Below are 21,374 nucleotides of genomic sequence, written 5' to 3' on the forward strand. Positions count from 1 at the left end.
TTGCCAGTTCAGAGTCACATGCCATTTGCCAAGGATTCAACATAACCACAAACTGATGTTTGCTTTACCATCGTTTCTCTTTATTTTCAACTAATGTCCTGTGCACCATTCCATGCATAGCAGAATAATCATTTTCCTTCTTATGCCCAAGGCAGCTGGTGTGTCCTGAGTAAGAAGATTACATTTGCAATGGCAAGACAAGTATCTAAACACATTAAATTAATCTCCCAGTCCTCCCATAATTGAAGAACGTGGTTGTTGAAATTTTGCTGCCTGCTGGAGAATTTCAAAACCATGGAAGAGCCGGAGTCGGACTCTGATGGCCTCGCAGTTATATCATTATCCTTCATGCAAGTCACAGTGTAAGAGAGGGCTCAGGTGGCAGGGACAGAAAAAATCCTTATTACTGTAGCTGCCAATCTCATTCACACTGGCCTCCTTATAAGAAGACCATGCAGTATTTGATACTGAAACAGAAACTGTTTAAAACATTTCCTTAGCTGTTTTCTTCCCACTTTACAAGTTGAATATATCATTACCTCTACAGGCAAAACAGTAAATTTCCTAGTACAGGCAAAAGCATTGTATAAATATAAGCCCTCCTGACAGACATTCATAAATAATTAGATCTTTGTGCTTCTGAACTACTTTGCTTTTTTTCATCTTTTACCCCGTTTTTTAAGCAGTGTATTATAGTATAAAGATGAAGGCAACTGTGGTTCTGCATATATCCAAACGGCCTGTGTATTTTAAGTCTATCTGTAGGAATCGCCCCAGACCAATTTTCCTTTTCCATGCTAAAACCTCAGCAAGGTGTTTATTTAGATGTTCCTGCTGACTTGTAAATTTCTTCCTCTGTGGACACCAGAGAACAAACAAAGGAAATCTATGAAACAAGTAGCCCAAGGGCAACTATGTGTTTTTTTCATGATGCCTTAGAGGATTAGACTGTATTCTGGCAATTATTTTTTTTCTATGCATTTTTTTCAAAGAATGATTAAATGTTGAAGTGCTAAAATGCAGCAAAACTGTTAAACAATTTAAAGTGAAAATAAATAGCAGTTTTCTACAGTTCCCTGACTTCATTATCTTTGGATTTTCTATCTATGCCTACCATGAGATTTCTTTAATAGTTTCTTCAAGGATCTGTGGTTTAGGAAAAATATATGTTCCCTTCACATCGTGTGCCATGTTTTCGATATTGCTGCTAAAAATATAGTAGTACTTATGAAGTTATATAAGAACAAAACAGTTAAGATGAATCAAGAATAGGTATATTCGAACGCTAAAATAAAAAATATATCCACATAAGACTAATATTTTTGCTAGTGTAGAAACTAGCAAAATAATGAACACCCAAACACAAGAAGAAAGGCTATAAAATGGAAAAGCACTCTGCTTGAATAACAGATTGCCCCTATTTTACAGATGGGAAAACTGGGGCACATAGAGAACTTAATTGATTTCCCTAGTGTCACCCTATAAATCATTGATGTGACAAGGCCTAAAGCTGATTCTGTCTGAGAGCTGTGCAGCTAACTCTTTGCCTGACTCTCTTCAATAAACAGATTTTGAAAGCATGTCCTCTTCCATGCAATAATTTATACTTGATGCATGAGAAGCCTGAAGTATGAGCAGATAATGCTATTTGATCTGTATTTTGCAAAAAGCCCTTCTGTTCTACTTGATACGCTTCTTTCATAAACAGATTTTGTGGTGCCGCCGCCTTTCCTTGTTCAATCTCCTTTCTCTTTGTGTAAATGAAATGGCATATCCTCTCTCCCAGGTTCTGCATTTATTTCATGCTCTCTTGAGTTTGGACCACATAACTCATCTCAACCTCTCTGAGAGGCTAACCTCTTCTTCACTGAAGCTGGGTCATGAATAATTTCCTAGAAAGTGAGGCATTACCTCTTCTTCAACCCTGGAGCAGAGGGAATATCAACTATGAGCAATTATTACCAGTACCAACCGTCTAAAAAGGTAAACTTGTGAGTCCTAAAGGCCCCTTCTTAGCAATGGACTCTATATGACAGAGAAATTACTACATGACCCTCTCACCTTCCTTGCCTCATATATTAAGTCCTTGTTTTCTTTTAATCAGTCCCATTTGTTAGTGCCATTTGTAAATACTGGACTTCAGCAGTCAGTGTCAGGTTCCTGTTGTGTGAGGATTGCTATGTACTAGCAGTCGTGAGCCTTTATATCTCTTGCCTTGCCATCTGGCCTTGATAAAAGGAAACAGACCTGGGACAAGCCTAGACTGAGTTATTGATTTGGGAGCATTTTCTCTGCCTTTAGAAGGACCTTCATGTCACTTGTGGCCCATACTCTGGCTTATATCACTGCATTGTAGCTTAAAGGAATTTGGAAAAATGTTTGACAAATTTATTAAATGGTCAGAATTTTTATGACAAAAGTTAAAAAATGTATTTTCAAAGTGCTCCAAATATAAATGTGACCAGTTATCTCATACCACCTGAAGAAATTCTGTCCTTGATTATATATAACAAATGAAAGGGCAGATATTTCCTTTATCAGAAACACTCTTCAGAGGTTGTTTAACAATATTCCTCTAAAAATATAGCAAAAGCTCTACTCTCTCTACTGGCATTCAAGCATAATGAAATATAGCAAAATGCACTGTATAGAATGATAGGGTTTTTTTGGCAAACACGTCTGTAAGCTGGTTTAATCTATGATCTTGAAAAAGAAAAAAAAAAAGCAATATAAGGATATGCCCAACTTCATGTTGACTTAATGATGAAGCTGCTGATAATCACAGTTAAGATGTTGGCTTGAAGGTTGGGTGAAGTTTCTGACAAAAATCGTTATTCCATGAGTTCTTTAGGCAAGGAGTCTCTTTTCATTTAATAATAGGTTTTGAACCAAGTATATTAAGAGTTGGGAGGTATCTGTTTTATTATTTATACTCATCTAGAATTCTAAGGCTGTGCTAGAAATGTAGGCTTTCCAAGCTATTTTCGTATTGATACTGCCTTTTCTAACACTTGTGATAGGCATGCTTATTAATGATAACATACGTAAGTAGTAAATATCCATGTACTATGCCTATGTAGTTTAAATAACGATGCAACAAACAGGAGAGCTAGGGAAGAAGATGACCCTGCCCTGATTGCATAAAATGGATCAAAGTTGCAAAAAGTTATCCCGTTGCATGTGGTAGTAGGCAACATCTGCGGAGTTCAAGGGGTTGTTATAACGGCTTTTAAAGCCATTGGCATGGTTTCTTCTCACTACCTTGCCACAGAAATCCTGTCCCTGCTATGACAGCCTCTCGTTGTCGACTCCCAGTCTGGCTCACTGAAAACAGTTTGGAATCAGCACAGGCTCCTTTCCTCTCTCATCAGATGGAGAACGTCCCTGAGCATGCCCCAAGTTGGTAGAAAGAGTGTGAAAATGTGCATGGTCCATCACATTGCTTCTGACAATACTGAAATTTAAGATCTGATTTTTGGTATCCAAAGCAGATTTACCATATCCCTAATAACATGGAAGTGTGTTGCTGTTGCATCTGAAGCTGGCAGTGTTATGTGATTTGCTGAACTAACTGATGGCGGTGATGAGGGTGGTGAGGTTTGCCCTTTAATTCCACAAAACTGGTGCGAAGCCTGTGTGTTGCAGCATTCTGTTATCGCTGTCCAACCACTAATGAAGTCACTAGCATATGATGTTTATAGTTGAGCTATGTCCTAAAATCTTGACATTCAGCTCTGACAATATCAACTTTGTCCAAGCATAAATAAGAAGAAATGAGGTCTTTCTTTTTTTTGTAATCTTTAATGAAGAATAGAGAATCTTAAAAAAAAAAGTAGTAAGAAGCAATTACCTTGGCCTGTTCCTTTTTGTTTCAAAGTTCTGCAATTACAAATATTTTTTAAAAATTTCCAGTAATTCTCAATTAAATTTGTGCACAGTTCTTCATCGCTGATCCCTGTCTTTACTGTAATCTCTGTCAAGTTTCTAGAGCTTGAGAAACCTGAGTGACCCTGAGATGTTTTTATCATTTTTACCGTAATAGCTAGGAAAGACAGAAGGACTACAGTGCAAATACGTGGAGAGTCAGTTGGATGCAGCAGATACTAGCTAAAATTTTATGTTAGCTAGAGCTGATCAAAGTAATTAGTTTATGTGAAGGTACGATGTTTTTAACGTGGTAAATTTGGTGCCATTTCTACCACATCCCTTAGGAGAAAGAAGCAGTCCTAAAATTGTTTAGCCAGGAGCCTTCTTATTTTCAGACATTAAGCTTCATTCCCATTTCTTTAGTATGCTATAATAAAACTCTAGACCCCATGCTGGCTTTCTTGGCAATCTTTTTTGCTTGGGCAGTATGAAGCATGCATCAACCCAGACCTATTCACCAGTATAGCTGATGAACCCAGCTATAGCTATTATGCCAAGCAACTTTGTCTTCATGACTGCATGTAAAATCTACATGTCATTCTTTTCTCCTGTCTTACATACCTGTTTTGTGTCATCACCTCACAGAAACTAGTTTATGCTCTTCTAGCTGGTTCTGACATAAAGAGATAAAACACAAATGATGAGAGGCTAATTCTGATCCAGAAGTCTCTTTGGAGAATTCATAGTTAGCTGTTTAAAGTGTAAGAGCGACTAAGATGACCTAGGACTGGCTCATTTTGTACCCCATCTCAATTGTTTAAAAGGCAATTTAGGGTTAATTACTGGCATTTTGCCTTTGAAAACAGGCTGCTTATTGTGTTGTTGCCTTTACTGGTGTACAGTAGAGATGTGTAAAAGGGGAAAGGGGCATAGATTTTGAAAGTGGAAAACAGGAAGCTTCACTTTTTTCATGGGGACATCACTTTTTCTTCTCCATGCTTGGAGCATCTCGATGTGGATGAAACTAAAGCAATGGTTTGTGCTTCCTCTTGCACATATGAGGCGTGTTCGTAGAGTCCCTTCAGGAGCAGAGCAATTTTCAGGGAAAATAAAAAGAACAATTGTCTCAAGCCAGGTGTGGTAGAAAAGTACGATAAAATTACGTGTTGGGCAATTCAGTAGGATGTAGGCAGAAGGAGGAAAGAAGCTAAGAGAAATCTTGCTGTTCTTGAGTTTTTAGTCTAAACTTGCTGAAGAGTTTTTCTCAGGAGTGGGAGTATTGTTTAGTCTTACTCAGCTTTTTCATTCCAGTCAGGTATGGGGAAAATAGTACTCTGAAAGGAGGAAATGCAGAAGAGGAAAAAGGGCAGGGTAGGAAAATAAAATGCTGCATACTACTGACCTTCTGATATGATCCAAGATTGAATGAAGGCAACAGCAAAAGCAAATGTGTGGACTTTTCTCACAGGTGTTTCCACATAATTTTGGTACATTCATATGTCTGGCTTTGAGAACATTAAAATACAGGATTGACAGCAGGTATGGGAATACAACAGTGATTTCTGCCTAATGTGCCCCATTCATTACTACATTTCTTTTAATGAATGGTGATTTGTTTCCTATGCCTCTGATTTTATGTTGCATTTTGACTGTTATTAATTGCAGATTAATTAATTAAATAAAAGGGAATGACCATAAATAGAAATTTGAAATAATATTTTTTCTTGGAGAATTGTTGTATTTACAAGGCACATTCTATTTGTACGTGCAGGCTTTTGTCACAGAGGCATAAGAAGATCCTTTATTCTTGAGGCCCTGTTTCACAGCTATCAACCTCCCTTGAGCATGGTCCGCAAAGACAGTAAAGACAGACAGAGCCACTCCTGTCTTGACTATTCAAGACTGTCGAGCAATGTGTAAAAATCCTTCTGAATCCCCATTTTCATGTGCTGAAGACACTTAAATCTAGTGTCTAATCGTTCCTCTTGCCATACCCACACAGAGGGTTAAAAAGATCTGTCACACAATGGCTGAAGAACCTTTTTTTTTTTTTTACTCTTCTGTTAGCAAAGACTTTGTGCTATAATAAGTTTCAGGCCTGTCTAGCTACTGTATTGTTTAGTGTATGTATCCAAACCATTGTATTGGTTTTATTGATAATGTAACCGATACACTTGGTTTGGAATTTGAAACCTGCTAGGTGAGAACATAATAGTCTGATTAGTGATGTGATATGCACAGAACTGCAGCCAAAATATTGACATCAGCCATAATTTTTTATTAAAAACTAGTTTTTTAGAAAGGCTTATAATATGGTCTTAACACCTGCATTAGAGATTATGGCGTGTTTCTTGTTGATCCATCTGAGTAATTAATTTAACTTGCAATTAAATTGTACAGCTTGTTTCACTTTTTGTCTTGTTAAAATTCAACTACAGCGTAGGATGTTGCTGCTTAGTTTGAAAGATAGTATCTTCCAATTTTTAAGTATTTCTTATTCTCTGGGCTTAGTAAGGACTTTTTTAAAGAGCAGAAGGTTCCACACAGTGGTATAGGTGTTGAAGAGAAGTTACAAAGTAGTGAGGCCTTTAATTTGACATATATGTTTCTGATGTCATGCAAAAGGCAATATGCTGAGGCATATACAACAACATACAGTTGAGATTTCTGTGATAACTTTATGCATAACCTTGAGAATTGAGTAGGTTATAAAGAAGATGTTAGAAAGAAAAACTTAGTCCGTAGTCATTTTTTTCTTTTTCTTCTAGAACAGAAGTTATTTATCTTACGATTTTCTCGAACCGATCTCTGTTAACTTCCTTTAATGGATAATAAAGAATTGGTCAGAATTATTATTCTAGTATGCTAATGAAGAGGTGCTTCTTTTGGTTACCTTTTTGATATGCAAATATTTCGCATACAGTTTAAAAATAGTAAAATGCATCACAACTAGTTTGACAGTAGCGACTATTAAATTCTAAACAACATGAAGCCACGCTACATTTATCACTCTTTAATGAATCATTCACGTTGGTCCCTCTGTAAGCCCTTGATGTTATTTGTCATTCAGCACTATGCTTCTAGAAGTGTCAGCAGTTCTAGGGTCTTACCTTGCCTTAGATTGAAGAAAACCCCTGAAGTGTGTAATTTTTGATCATATGTTGGCTACCTTCAAAATAATACCATTATCCTATCCTCATTAACATTATCAGCTTCTGATGATGTTCAGATGCTTTTGTTAGTAGCCTGTGATTCATGTATGCAAAAGGAGTTTTATAATTCTTTCGAAAAGAAAGCTGATACATATTTATATCCTTTTTTTTAGCTCTTTCAGTTAGTGCCACCATTTTGTATTCTAAGTTAATTTACGTGCAAAAATGTTATGTTATGTATTTTATGTGTTGTTAAATGTATTAATACAGCTTTTAGTGGATTTGAGGGAAGAGTTGGGTTTGGGTTTGTGTATGGGGTCATTTTGGACCTTTGTTTTTTCTGTTTTATCCCATCTGCTCTTCCTTTGTTCTCAGATGAGATGAACAGAGAACGTTGGCTTCAGTTGTAGGATAAGCAGAAGAATTATACTGATATTTTGGAGAGAAGCCCAACTTTTTGGAGCAGTCTTTTTGGTGTATTTGATTAAAAAATATGAGGCTATGGATGTATTCTAAGAGCATCCAGTCTTACTGTGGGGATTCCAGTATCATGTCAGGGAAGACAGTATTGACTGTTGATTTGTGTCGATGCTATCTTCACTTTGTCATCTGTGTTCTTGCATCCAGTATTTTCGCTTACTCCCAATTTTTTCCTGCTTTCTTCTATGAGGAAGCAACGTGCAGTTCTGCCTGCGATTTACTGAAGTTACGCGTATGTTAGGGCCTCTTACTATTACTGGCAATTCTCTCCAACAGCTGGTGATGCTGAAATTGTGTAATGCTGAACACAGTACTGCATCTGTCTGTGCTACGTCAGCACCCTTCTGACAGAGCCACTGATGAGCAGTTTTCTTCCCGTAGTGCAGACAAGACTTTAGTCTGAGAAGACAGATTGGTATTGCAAGTTCCTAAAGTAATTTCTGGACAAGTTATTTGATAGGGCATTTACCAAGATGATTTATAAATTCTCATATAACTGATACTTGTCTGGGCTTATGCAGCTGTTAAAGGAGATCACGGAAACAGGAATTGCATATTGTTGCCTTAGCAACTGCCACTTCATATTGTGCTTAAATCACTTGGAAATATGCAGTGTATCTTAAGGAATTGCTTCCAACAAAAACAGCCAATCTTAAAGAATTTTAAATAATTTCACTGAAGGAGCTGAAATGATGGCCTTTCCTAACAAAGACCATCATATTTTTAAGCTTGGTAGCCTCACTTCACCACAGGCTTAGCTTGTTAAAAAAAAACAAAATAAAATTTAAAGAACCCAAATATTTGTTTCCTCATGCCACCAGAATCCACGTGATTGCCAAATTGGCTGGAAGTTGCAAATGATTTTAAAAGATCCCTCTAAACTCCATCTTCCATTCTAGAAGATCAACATTAATAGTAGAGTTTCCTATACTTATATTTTAAATGTCAATTTCCTTAAGGGCAGACTGTCTAGTTTTTTGTTTTGTTTGTGAACTGTTATGGGTATGAAAGGAAGACCTTAAACATGCTTTACGTACTCAGATGTTTCTTGTTCCTATTTTGAATTGATCTTTTCGTTTAGACTTTTTCTGTAGATATTTGCCACAGTTTTATGGGATTTGTTAGATCATCTGAAAAAAGAGGGGAGAGGCTTTTGCCAGTATTACATTAAGGCAGTTGCTTGAGTGCTCACGCTACGTGATAGTCTCAAATACCAGTTCTGCACAGAGTATTTTATATTGCTATAGCAACTTTCCTAGCTTTGCGGTCACTATTCTGTGAGCTGTGTAACAATCAGAATTGGATTTTGCACATGTGGAAGCAGAGTTTTAGAGAGCACAAGGAAACAGCCAGTTCCCCCTTAGCAACGTTGTACCGGATCCAGAATAAAACCTGATTTTGCCACCTCATCCTTTTACTCCTTAAGCCCAGGTTTACAACAGAAAGATCCAAACAAGAGAGACTGCTTTAAGAGGCAATATGTATATCTCCCATTTCAGAAAACTTATTTTCCTTTTATAATATTGTACACAGGTAACAAAATTTAGAATGGTAGTATGACAGAGTTGTCGACATGTTACTTTTATTACCCCTTTTATAGGCAATGAAAAGGAGAGACAAGCAAAATGCAAACTTACAGAATTTAAAAGGAATCAGATATTTTGAGGACCGCTTGTCATTTTTAGGTCACCGCTCACATCTCTGAATATAATTTTCATCTGAGCTGCATGGCAGGGTTTGTATGTGCTGGAAGAAGCTACATTTTCACAGCAGGAGACCAAATCAAAATGAAGCAGTCAGATGCAGGTGCACAGTAATAGAAAGGATCTATTTACCCTGAAGCATGAGCAATGGGCCAAGAAAGCAGAAGCAGTCTACTTCCATCTCTCCCTACCTTTTCCCTCCCCCATAGCTATGCCAGCAAATTCATAAGGGGACCAAAGAGAAGGTGTTCACTTGCTTTTAACGAGCTGCATTGCCTGCTGCTGAAGGTCTGAGGCACTTTTTTGTTATGCTGATTGTGTACTATTAGAGCTGGCTGTCTTTAATTTATACTTAATCCTTCCCGCTTTCACAGCCTCAAGCCAGCCTGGAAAATGGTTGAAGGAGTTTGTCCTGTGGGCATCTGTTGCCTGTGTCCATTCTGAGTTCTTGAATGATGCTGTGGAAAGAGCAGTATGTCTGAAGCATGTGTGCCTAAAAGAAAAAAAAAGGCAGTTTGCTTAGATACTGTTTTATAAATCATACATTTTACGTAATCCTTTTAAAATAAAATTCCTGCAGCTTTGTTTAAAGATGGGCAATTTAATAATGGTGGTTTGACAAAGTCAGCTGTATTGGTTGACAGTGAAATGAGACGCCTTGATGAACATTGGCTGCTTTTCACTTGGGATTCTGGAGTTCTCTAGTTAAGAGCTAAGTACTTTCCTTCGAGTGAAGATGACCACCTAATGCTGTTTCCAAGGCTGCAAAAAAACTGAGCAATGTAAGTAAGGGAAAAACACCGACTCATAGCAAGTGTGAAATGGTAAAATTTAGCCGCACTGGCCATAAGTACAAAACAGTCTGATATGGATAGGGGGACCAGTAATATCCACTGTCTTTTAACAGATTTATTTGTAGTTCATACATAGCTCTGTGATCTATCTAAGAGATTGAGAATTTTGTTTTCCTTGCTAATTAGTGGCATTGTAGAACTGAGGCAGCATCGTCTAGGTTTGGGAGGAGGAAGTAGAAATACATGAAATCCGTGTGGTGAATTCTGCCACTTACTCTGCACCACTGGAGCGGTCAGGATGTCTGTTTCTTTCCTCAGGTGTAAAATGGGCCAGACACATGTTGTAAAGGTTAATCTGATTGATGCTCGTATGATGTAAAAGATATAGGACTCTAAATATCAATGTCACTCTGCTGCACTTTCTGTACAGGGTTGTGCACTAAACGTAACATAATAGAAAGGAGGCACCTATCCGTCTGGAACTGGACAGCAGTGGTAGCATAAGCCCTAGTAAAGTGGCAGCTGTCTGTGCTGCATGCTAGGAAAGTATTTTCATCCTCACATAAAAATTGCCATGCTCAGGAGCTGAACTGTTTTAATGTTACTGCTTTCCAATCTCCACATTTAAAACCCTAACAACTCTGTAGAAAAACTCTGAGACAAGTCCATTCTTTGTCTCCAGTACTACCTTCGGAAAGGGAGATATGTACACACCCTAAATGTTGGAGGAGCAACGCTGAATAGCAGAAAAAAGCAGTACAAAGGAGAGTTTGGAAAGGGATGTATTATGGTATCATCAAAATAGGACCATGTCGTAAGTTTCTACAGACTTTGTCTTTTTTACAGGGAGGTTGTGGCACACCTAGACTTGTCAATCAAGAGGAGAAAACACCTATAATGTATAAATAGAAGGCTTAGAAAATGCTTAATTATCATTTTTGAGAAATTTGGCTTCTAACTACAGAAGGATTAATGTGATTCATGAAAAGTAGGTCCAGCAGTTCTTCTCTGCTTTATAGGGAAGGACACATCATCTGCATAATTATTAAAATTTATTGTAAATGATTAGACCACAACTGAAAAATCGGGAGAGAAGTATACCAAAATTGATGTAGAATGAACACTTTCCAAATTACTTTTGCTTAAACTTTGTTATACTTAGTAAAGGTCAAAATATGCATGTTTACCAGAAATATTCTGTACATCAGAATAATCTGCTAAAACATACACATATAAATTGTGACAGTGTGTATTTTTTATTGCCTGCTTTATGATGTATTTAAATAACAAATAAAGGAAAGTGGCTTTTTGTGTGGCTTCCAAGCCTTGTATTAAGTATGCTCCACAATGTTTGGGGTCAGAATCCAAGCCAGCCTCCTTCAACACGAATAGAGAGAGGCTCATGGATTCCACTATGAATTGAACTCAACCTGAAAGGAGGCTTTGGCAACTGTCTTTAAATCAATGGAGATGGCTGTATGTGTGTGGGAGAAGTATAGAAATACAGTGGTTACTAATTTTTTTTTTTTAAGCCAAACCAGAGACTCTTAAAAACAAAACTAGCAAAATTCAGATAAAAGAACAATAAGGAAATGGTGAGAAAGATCATGTGCCACATGCTCTGGCTGTAATAAGTAATGAATCAAACTGGAACGATTATAGTTTTCATTAACTAAAAAAAAAAGATTAGAAGCATACATTATCTGAGTACAATTACAGCAGGCCATTGCTGACGTTACGCAGCAATATTCTATCAAAGCATGTAATCGGGGTCCGTCTTTTGCATCCATACTATTGTAGAATTTAAAAATCAGTCTTATGTTTTATGTGATTCAGTCAGTTTTGGTTAAAAAACAAACCTAATTTGACTGCAGCCAAGAAGGATGTTTGGCATTTCTTACCGTTCATTCATTTTAGAAAATGGAAAAACTGCTTTTTATGGTATTCGGTAAAGGAAAACTGAGTTATAGAGTTATCATGTCAGAATTTCCTGTAGGATAAATGAAAAGGAAATGAAAGTTCATAAGTGATTTGATTATTAATTCTGAGATTTACAAACTACCTGGCAACTGCTGCAGTGTAGGAAGTGTTAGGACCAGCAGTGCTTGTTGGGTTATTTTCAGTGAAAACAAATTGCCCTTGTGTAAATGATGTGACCAGTCCGTCTTGGGATGGAAGAGGTTGCCAGGCAAGTTTTTTGCTATCATTCATTATTATTTACATGCTATCCTTCATAAAGAAAAAAAATCCTGGTTCTATAGGAATCTTTCCAAACTGAGATGCCAAGGCTGAGTTTCCTCAGTTCCAGATGCTTTGTCAGAATTGTAGTTCCCTGAGAGCTGGAACTCATGCATACCTGTGGAAGCAGATGAAAGAAGAGGAATAAAAATAAGATACTGAATTACTTCTGCTGGTACATGCCTGAAAAAAATCATCAAAGGTTATTATAATTATGACTGTTATTAGATATCGTGTCTGGTTTTTGCATATTTAAATTCTTTCTGAGAGAGGTGAAACTTAGGCACTTAGAGATCCCAGGGGAATAATTGCAGAAATGATGACATATTCCACTTCTTGAACAATTTTCAATACCAAAGCTGCATTCTGCGTACTTACATTTCTTTTTAATTATACTTGGATGCAGGATAGGTAGTCATTTTCTGTCTTACAAATGCGTGTAGCCAATTAGTCTTGTAGATCATGAATACCCAATGGCCTAACTCATTAAATGGAATTTTCCTTTTCTGTTGTTATGGCAAAAGAGTCTGCAAATAGCTGAATATCATCTTTCTCTGTGAGCTCAGCCTTGGCCAAGGCTGCAAATCCAGTAACTTGAGCAAGTGAACAACTGTTGGGTTTACCTGTACTCCCTACAGTATGCCATCTAAGTCTTGTGAGAGTGTGTCTGTGTGTATCTGTGTATTGTAAACTGGTACAGGCTGTTCGGCTCCTCTCAATTTTAATGCCACAGTTTTGATGCTATGTGACGAATTTAGTCTTCCTGATTTCCTCCCATTCCCGAGAAATTCTGAGCCCAGAAGCTCTGTCTGGCCCACTGAGACATGGAGACCTGAGCTCTTTTTGCTCATGGAAGCAAAGATAAGAAAAACTGGCAACGTTTCTCTGAAGAATTCGCTGCTTATATCAAATGATCAAACACAGGTGTTCTTTTCTTCTTCCCTCTGATTTTTTTTTTCCCCCCGTATCATACTTGCCATTCTGTCATCCGAGAGTATGAAGATAACACATGTAGCTTAGGCTGCCTCACAGGCGGGATTCATAGAGACGATGAAGGCAGAACGTTATGACCAGAGAGAACCAGGGAACCACAAGACAATTGTGAAACGACTTGCAGACCCAATATTGCTTTGAGCCGGTTTTGCTAAGTTATGGTATTGGTAAATAATGAATACAGTGTGAGGACATGACTCGGTGATTGGCCTTGGTGCTTTTCAGTGGTAGCATGTTTCCCCAAGGGTGAGTGTTGCTTACCTAACATTTCGTCCTCCTCTTTTTCATAATATTGAGTGACATCTGAGACTTTGGTACTGTAGTGCTACAGCAGATACTGGGTTGTGATTTTAAAAGCTATGGTCTCAAATATTATAGAAACAACAAAACCTCTCCATTCAGGGGAAATGTTCCCTGTAATCTTATTACTGGGGTAGTTATCTCCAGTGCCTTCTTGACATGTCTTTGCAAAACTCCTATGGGGATTTGAATTGAATAACCGTTTTCTTGAAAGAAAAAACCACCCCTGTTTAGGGGAATGGTAAATGGTTACACTGGATTTAGGTTACTAAAATTTGAGTATGTTGTATCTGTTATTATTTGTAATTGCAGACTTCCCAGAGAAACATGAACAGAAATTTCAAATGTGCTGTAAACAACTCTTAAACACCTCTTAAAAGGATGCAAAAATATACATCTTTTCCACTACTAGGATTCTGTTACTGGATCTGTAACTCGGGGCTTGTGCCCCTTCTGCTGTGTACCCCACACTTGTGGTCCTGGGGAATTAACTCTTAACTGCCTCTGGGGAGATGAGCTGGGTGCTCGCTGTCTCCCTTGCTCTCCAGGGTTTACTTTGTGAATACTCCAGGAAAGTGAATGCACAGGGAAGAGAAGGCAAGAGTTATTCCATGAAGTCTTTCTGTCTGGTGAGAGGAGAATTATGTATGTATCGTGTGTGTATAAATATATATGCATATATACAATATATATATATTGTAATGCAGCTGTGATATTGCTGTTCTTATTTCTTTATGTTCTTTTTTCTGCCATTGGCTGTTAGAGAAAATCCTAATCTTCTCTTTTCCTGCTTGTACCTTAAAGACTCAAAACATTATTATCTGATCTGCATCTTCTTGCTAATTCACATGGACCTTATGATGGCGGCCTTAAAACTTCTACATAACAGTTGCCACTAAGATGTGATGGAATTCTTTCAGGGAGGGGGGAGGGTCTTGAATGCAGCTTTGCTCACAGATATTAAAAGTTTGGAGTAAAGTGTGAAACCATTTTTGATTCTCAAAATAATGGCAGCAGTAAAAGCAGTGAGTAAATTTAACTTGATAGGCAGTTGTAATTTGCAGAATGCATTTCTCAAATAGTTTGGAAAGAATCCAGGGCACATTTAGATGAAAAAAAATAGAGATGGGCTAAGACTAAAAATGTGAGCTGAATGTCCTCTAAGGTTTACAGAAATTAGGCTATAAACTTCATTACAGAACTCAGTAATGGACAAAATCAAAAGGTGTTGTGCGGGGGATTTTGAACTTTGGGGAAAGTCAGATTTTGTTTCATATCTACTTGGCAACTAAATGCAACTGATTTGTCTTGGGGTCTTCCATTTAACTAATTGTAAAACTGGTGCTTCCTTTAAACTGTGTTAGTGCATTTGGAAGTTGGGAGGTATAATTGATACACTGGGCTTTTTAGCCCAGTGTTTATTTGGCCTTTAATATCACTGTGTCTGTGAGTTGTTAAAAACTCTCCTTCATTGAGTCTTTGTAATATGCAGCATTGACTCCTCTGTCATGGAAATCAATGTGATCTCATAAGTACAGCTTAGTGAAATCACCAAGAAGGGATAAAGAGATGCCCTATCATTATAAATAACAAGTCTGGCTTTTAAAAAAAAGAGGGCAAATAGATGAACTTGATGGCATCTGGAAGTTGTGCAGTGTGCTACAGTTCCCTGCTTCTCTCACATGCTGCTGGTTGTTTTATTTGTCACAGGGCTGTTGGGTGGGGAGGTGTTACCCTTTTTGTGATTGATTGCAGAATTCTATGCTGAAGGGGAGTTTTTTCATTAGCTGGATGAAGCCGTAACAGACTCTGTGCACATCTGACATTATTATTTTTTATTGTGTTAATAAGTAAAAAATCAGTTTATATTTCTGAACTGGATTTTCATGTTAAGCCATTACAATACCACAGTTGTAGCCCTCGATTCTGACTTTTAACCCTGTAAGTTTTAGACAGTTTGAACTAGGGCTTTCTCTTCCCGACTTTCTTGCTGACACAGAATTTCCTCAGAGGATGTGCTTATTTCTGCTAAGAGTGTTTGTTTGTAGTTGCAGCTCTCTTCTGAGTGTAATTTATTATTTTTGTTTTCTGAGTCATTTCTCTTGTCTTTTATTTTCCAGGTTGGTGAGAGGCAGAGGGTTCTGGTAACAGAAGAATCCTTTGATTCCAATTATTATGTTGCTCACAATCCTTTCTATGAGCAGGTACGGTTAAATAAACAAAATAACATCTTTTTGTTTTATCTTTACTTTCTGATAATCTCAGCAACACAGTGTGCCACAGTGCAAAAAACAAGTAAAGAAGTAAGAACATTTTCCAGGAAAGGTACGACCATCAAGTCTTGTTTATGAGATATTTTGTTTCTGTGTTGTAAATACAATTTACCTGAAATTATGTTAAGAAATACACAGTGGCTCTCTTGAGTATACAGCATGAGGAGGATACATGCTATATATCCAAGTAACATTATTTGAATGGCTTAAGCAGCTGTTAATTATTGCAGTAATTTTAATTTCTGTGTCTCCAAAGCATTGTTTTCTGAATAGTTGAATCTTGATAATTCCCATACACCTTTGACAAAATCTTTTCAGGCAATGCAATTTGCAAAAAAAAAAAATTCAAACAATAGGAAGGGTCAGAAACTTCTTCAGATTAACACTTCAGCCTGATATGTTGTATTTCCTTCTGTGTATTTCTATAAATTAATTCTTTCCACACAGAAACATTATCTTTGAGCTAGGAAGGAAGTACAGCATCTATTTCACAAAATTATTATTTTTGCTCAAGAGCAGATGACTTGCTGAAAACCAATAAAATTGGCTTTTCTGAATCATCATGATTTCATTCTGGTGTTGCCTTTGGCTTGTTCTCCATTTTGTTGCACTGAGCTGTCTACAGCTTGCTTTTACTACCTTTAGTTATTCAGTTGTCTGAACCTGGAGAGGCTGTTGGTGATGGCTGTGTTTATATAGTCACCAATAGTGCTTTCTTCTGGTTTCAGGTAATGTTACAGCATGTATGTATTTATTTTTGCTTAGTAGTAAGCAACATTACTGCTCTTGAAATATCCATTTCTACTAGATATCTGGTTCACTAATTATTTTTCCCTCCGTTTCTTTTTTTTTTTTTGATAAATCTCTTTTCTTTTTTTTTTTTTGTTACATCTCTAACCTTTGTCTAAGTTTTACATATCGCTGTTCCTTGCTTTTGTAGCCTATCAGTCAAATTTGAGGAATGTGGTTTTCCATATAGAGATTAAAAAGAAATTGCTTGGGGCTTTTTAGTGTTCAGTGCTTGTTTTATGAAAGTTTCATTAATTAAAGGAAAAGCAATATGTGCAAAAAAAAAGTGTTGATGTTCTGTGGGGTGTTTGTACAGCACCTAATACAGCTCCCTGATTGGGACTGGTAAAGAATACATGAAATACAAATAATAATATAGGGAGTAATTTTAAATTTTATTATGGAAGAAATACTTTCCATTACTAAAATATATGTCTTTTCCCTAAAATCTTATGTGTGGCATGTTTGACAAGGGTAATATCCTATTGTTTGCCCAGGTAAGTACAAGACTTGGTGCTAGTGACTAACTTTAATAGCAGTAAATTTAATGATAGTAAATTGAAAACCACTCTTGAGCCACTAAATACCGTATTATACTTTGAAAGCTGAAGATCAGAGTCCTGGTGTAATATTCTGTTAACTCAAATAGTTATCAAACCTATTCTCTCTTCACTAAGCTCATCTATATTAAAAGAGTTTGCTATTAAAGCCACATCGATAGAGCTGCACTGGCAGACTTCCCGGTAGAACTGCAGCTTACATTTGTGGAGGCTTTGGTGATACAGTTTAAGGTAGCTCATTGGACAGAGTAGTCTGAACTGACCAAAGGGTACTTTGCCAGAACAACAGTCAAGATGAGGATTTCTGTTGGTATACCTTTGTTTCTCAGAAATATGGTTGGGGGTTTTTTCCTAACAAATACTTACATCAGAAAAATGTATGAGTGTACGCCAAGCCTGGCTGCTTGGTTGTTTACAGTACCTCCCAGATATTTTTATTTAACCTCTTTCTTTGTCTGTAGTAGTAGTCGCTTACCCATGTCTGTCCCTGAGGATTTATATTTAGTTACTGCCATTTCTCATATGGAGATACCAAGATCTACAGAGATCACAGGCCTGGTGATACTTAGTTACCTAATTTTCCTTTGATTTAAATTTGCCCGAGATGAATTATGTGGGAAGAACTGTGATCTAGTCGCATTGTAATACTGTCTCGGCTTTAGGATCTTGGCTTTGTGGTTGCCGCTTAGTTCCAATTAGTCTCAGTTTGCCCATCTCTGAAGGGCAAAGATGCCTGCTTTTCTTGGAAGATGCTTAGGAAGCTCAGCAGAATCCTGGGATCTGGAAACTCCTACAGTCATGAACACCTTGAGCCTTCAGGGAAAAAGGGAAACTACTGGTGATGATTTCCTCCAAGTGAGACAACCAACTCTTGTGATAGGTGAAAACAGAGAGGCACAGTTTGGTAACAAAATGTTCTCCAAATGTGGTTGGCACAGAGTTTTCCTCTCAAAATCCTCTGCACATGTTGTCTAAAAATCAAGCCATTTTAAGGCGTTTCAATTTCAGCATCCAAAAGTCAAGATATACATATGTGCTCATCACCTTTGAAAAGCTTGCATTTGTGTGTGGATGAGCTTCAAGTAAATGTGATTAAAGAAGTCCCTGTGATTCAATTTTTCATTGTTTAATCGGGAAATGACTCCACTTTTCTTTTTTAAATGCTTCTCTATTTTTAGAGCGTTTTTATGCCATTTGTTCTTCCAGCAAAAAATGTTGCTGCTATATGTTGGGCTCTTTCTTTTGTAACATGCATGACCCAGGAACATCTGTTACATGGTGTCTTTTTTGTGACGTTCTTATGGGACTGTCTGATACCATGGTTGTGGAAATTCAGGAAAGGGTGGCGTTAGTTGCTGACCCAAGAAACATACTCATGCATTTTTACAGGCGTTCATTGTCAATCATGCATCTCAGCTGCAAAGGACCTGCGCAATCAAAATAAGGGCTTGTGCAAACAGAAACAAGGGCATAATTTCTGTCCTGAAGCATTTACAGACTCAAAAACATTTTTTTAAAAAAAAGTATCATGGGATAGATATGAAGATAGGAAGCTTTACAGCAGTCTATTAGAATTGTGTAGTACAAGTGCCCTTGGGAACTGTTTGTATCTGGATTCAAATGTTGCAACTCAGGCCCAACTTTCTCATCAATCAAAAAACACGACTCACAAAATCGTTTGGAGTTGAAAAGAGCTGAGCTAACACTGCAAAGCTCTTGAAGAGTGCAAGCTGAAGATGTTACTGGTCAAGTGTGTCAGGGCTAAAGTGTATGCTGGTGACTAAAATTTTAAAGTTTTAAGATTTGCTCTGATTTTATCAAAAATCTATTTTCTGCGTGGAAGCTGGAGACACTGATGTCCTTTGTGGTATTTAGTAACTATGTCTTTATCTTTATTTGAAAGGTTCTTGTGCCAAAGGATCCTCTGTTAATGGGTAAGATGGTGGAAGTGAATATTTATGAAGCTGGGAAACATTTTATGAAGGGGCAACCAGTGTCGGATGCCAGAGTTTACACTGCATCCATCAGCAGACCGTTAGCAAAAGGAGAAGTTTCTGGTTTAACAGAGGTGAGTAAAACACATTTTCTGCTTTACTACACTGGTGAAACAGCAGCTGTTTAAGCATAATGATTCCATGCTATGTATCTGTTATCATTTTATAATTCCCCTTTTATGTATGCATGAAGCTTTAATCTTTCCTGACAGATTGAAATCTGAATTTAAAAGATGTTTTTGCTGATGCCCATAGCTTTACTTTGCTGACTGTAAAGGCAATAATATGCTTGTTTCTTGTTCTGGGGTTCAAGATGAGGAAAGAATTTATTAGAATTGAAAAGATTTAACAGCAGTGATTATATAATTCAATGTATTTCAGTTCTAGTTCGGTGGAAGGATGAATCTGTTTAGTTTGCTTTACAAAGCTGTTTTAAAAAATGTGTATTGATTACATGTTTGTTAAAACAGGTCAAAATTGTGTTCAGAAATTCAAAATTAATTGATGGGTAGAGGTACAGAATATGTACAATATATTTTGGAAAAAGGTCAACATCTGATTTAGTCATGTAAAGAAAATGAAACTCTTTTAAAAAGAGATCTGATCCTTATTTTACACCTCAGTAGAGATGGCTGTTAGCCAAGTATTCTCATACATTTCATGGAGCTCTAGTTGTAAAAACTGATGGAGTGTGAAATGAAAATGTGTATCACATTTCTAAGCATCATTTGATGTCCTTTCTCCAGCACTGTTGTTAGGATCTCCAAAAATACGTAGTAATAATTTAGCACATGGAAGAAGGACAATTGGCAGTTTATCAGCCACCTTGCTGCTTTTACAGTAAATTGTTGACAAGTATTAAAGTGTATATACTTGTTAAGGTTCTAAGTAGTCATATTTAAAAGAAATAATCAATGCATATCTTATGTGACTAGTGTTAAGCTAAGCTACTTGGTCTCTTGAATAAACCTGGCTATGGAAACATAGAGCAACACTAATGCACCTACTGTAAGGTGTTTGGCAGATCATGAAACATAAGCACAAACACATTGCTAAACTCTCCTTTGAATACTGTCTGTGTGTATGTGTATATTGGCCTGATAAGGATCTGTAAGAGGAAGAAAACAGCCAAAATCCTCAAATTGTCTGATTGGACTTTGTAGCTATTTAAACGCATCTGATTTTTTCATCAGAACTTTTTTTTAATAATCTGCTGGCACAGAACCAAACCTGTCATTAAACTGAGTACGTGCTGCCAGAAGCTTGTAGCATGGGAACAAGCAAGCAGACTGTTGACTGAAATTTTGTATGTTAAAAATGAGAGATAAAATTATTAAAATCGAAGATAGTGATAATTTCCATAAGAACTCATTGAGATGTATAGATCTGCTCCTGCCCTTTGAGTAGGTATGAACAAGTACCTGGAATGCCCAAGTAAATGGCTACAGCAAGCGAATGATAAGGGAAATTGCTTTTCATTACTTTTGTGGCTGCCAGTGCTCCTTCAAGGGAGTATCTTATTTATGTTTGTCCACTGGACATGTTAGGAACTTTTGCTTTCTGGAAAAAAATAGAATCTCAATACTTCAGTAAATGGGACATCTTTTGTACAGGGAAGCTACAGCTGAAAGCCTTTAATCACGCTGGGCCAATGTATATATATATAGAACGTGAACTGAAATTGTTAGTGGGAAGTTCCTCCTGACAAATCATATGTAAGTGGCAAATCAGGAACTTTCTGTAGGTTCCTGGGAGAAAAAGTCAGTTTGTCACAAAAGTCACCGTTGGTTTTTGACTGGGTGAAAGATGCTCTTTATGTTGTTTTTTATGGTTGGACTGCTGGGAAACGTTTCCTTCTAGATGTGCTCGAGACATGTAATTCTAACTTAAGATGCTTGTGAGCAAGATAAAAGAGGCAACATATGTCATATGACCCTTTATATAGCTTGTTATGTGCACAGATGGCACAGGCACAGAAAGAAGAAGGAGACAACTCAAGAACGATTGTGTTCAGATACTGCCTCAAAAGTAGCCAAAGATCTTGGATCTTCAACAAGATCCCAAGGGTCTCTGCCAGATTTTCAAAAGAGCAGCATGCAGAACTAAAACCTTGGGTAACTTTTATGTTAAGTCAAACTATCAAACTATATAATGGAAGAAGGAAGAGTTACCTAAAATAGATTATAAAAGCAAAAAATGAAAACACATGTGACCCTTTGACTTTCTCCTTC

General features: G+C 37.2%; 1 protein-coding gene across 12 annotated transcripts in view; it reads left to right on the top strand.

Annotated features, from left to right (window-relative positions):
- Positions 1 to 21,374, top strand: part of CDKAL1 (CDKAL1 threonylcarbamoyladenosine tRNA methylthiotransferase) — a 434,025-nt gene that overhangs the window by 387,211 nt on the left and 25,440 nt on the right. For 11 of the 12 annotated variants that reach the window (XM_075142821.1, XM_075142824.1, XM_075142820.1 and 8 more), the window contains 2 exons: positions 15,648 to 15,731; positions 19,053 to 19,217. In XM_075142821.1, the coding sequence (XP_074998922.1) occupies positions 15,648 to 15,731; positions 19,053 to 19,217 (249 nt within the window). Of the gene's footprint in view, positions 1 to 15,647; positions 15,732 to 15,792; positions 15,845 to 19,052; positions 19,218 to 21,374 lie in introns of those variants that run through there. The other variant, XM_075142831.1, reaches the window with a different exon arrangement.

This window comes from Calonectris borealis, chromosome 2 (assembly GCF_964195595.1).
Source record: "Calonectris borealis chromosome 2, bCalBor7.hap1.2, whole genome shotgun sequence".
In the NCBI taxonomy this organism is placed as follows: Eukaryota; Metazoa; Chordata; class Aves; order Procellariiformes; family Procellariidae; genus Calonectris; species Calonectris borealis.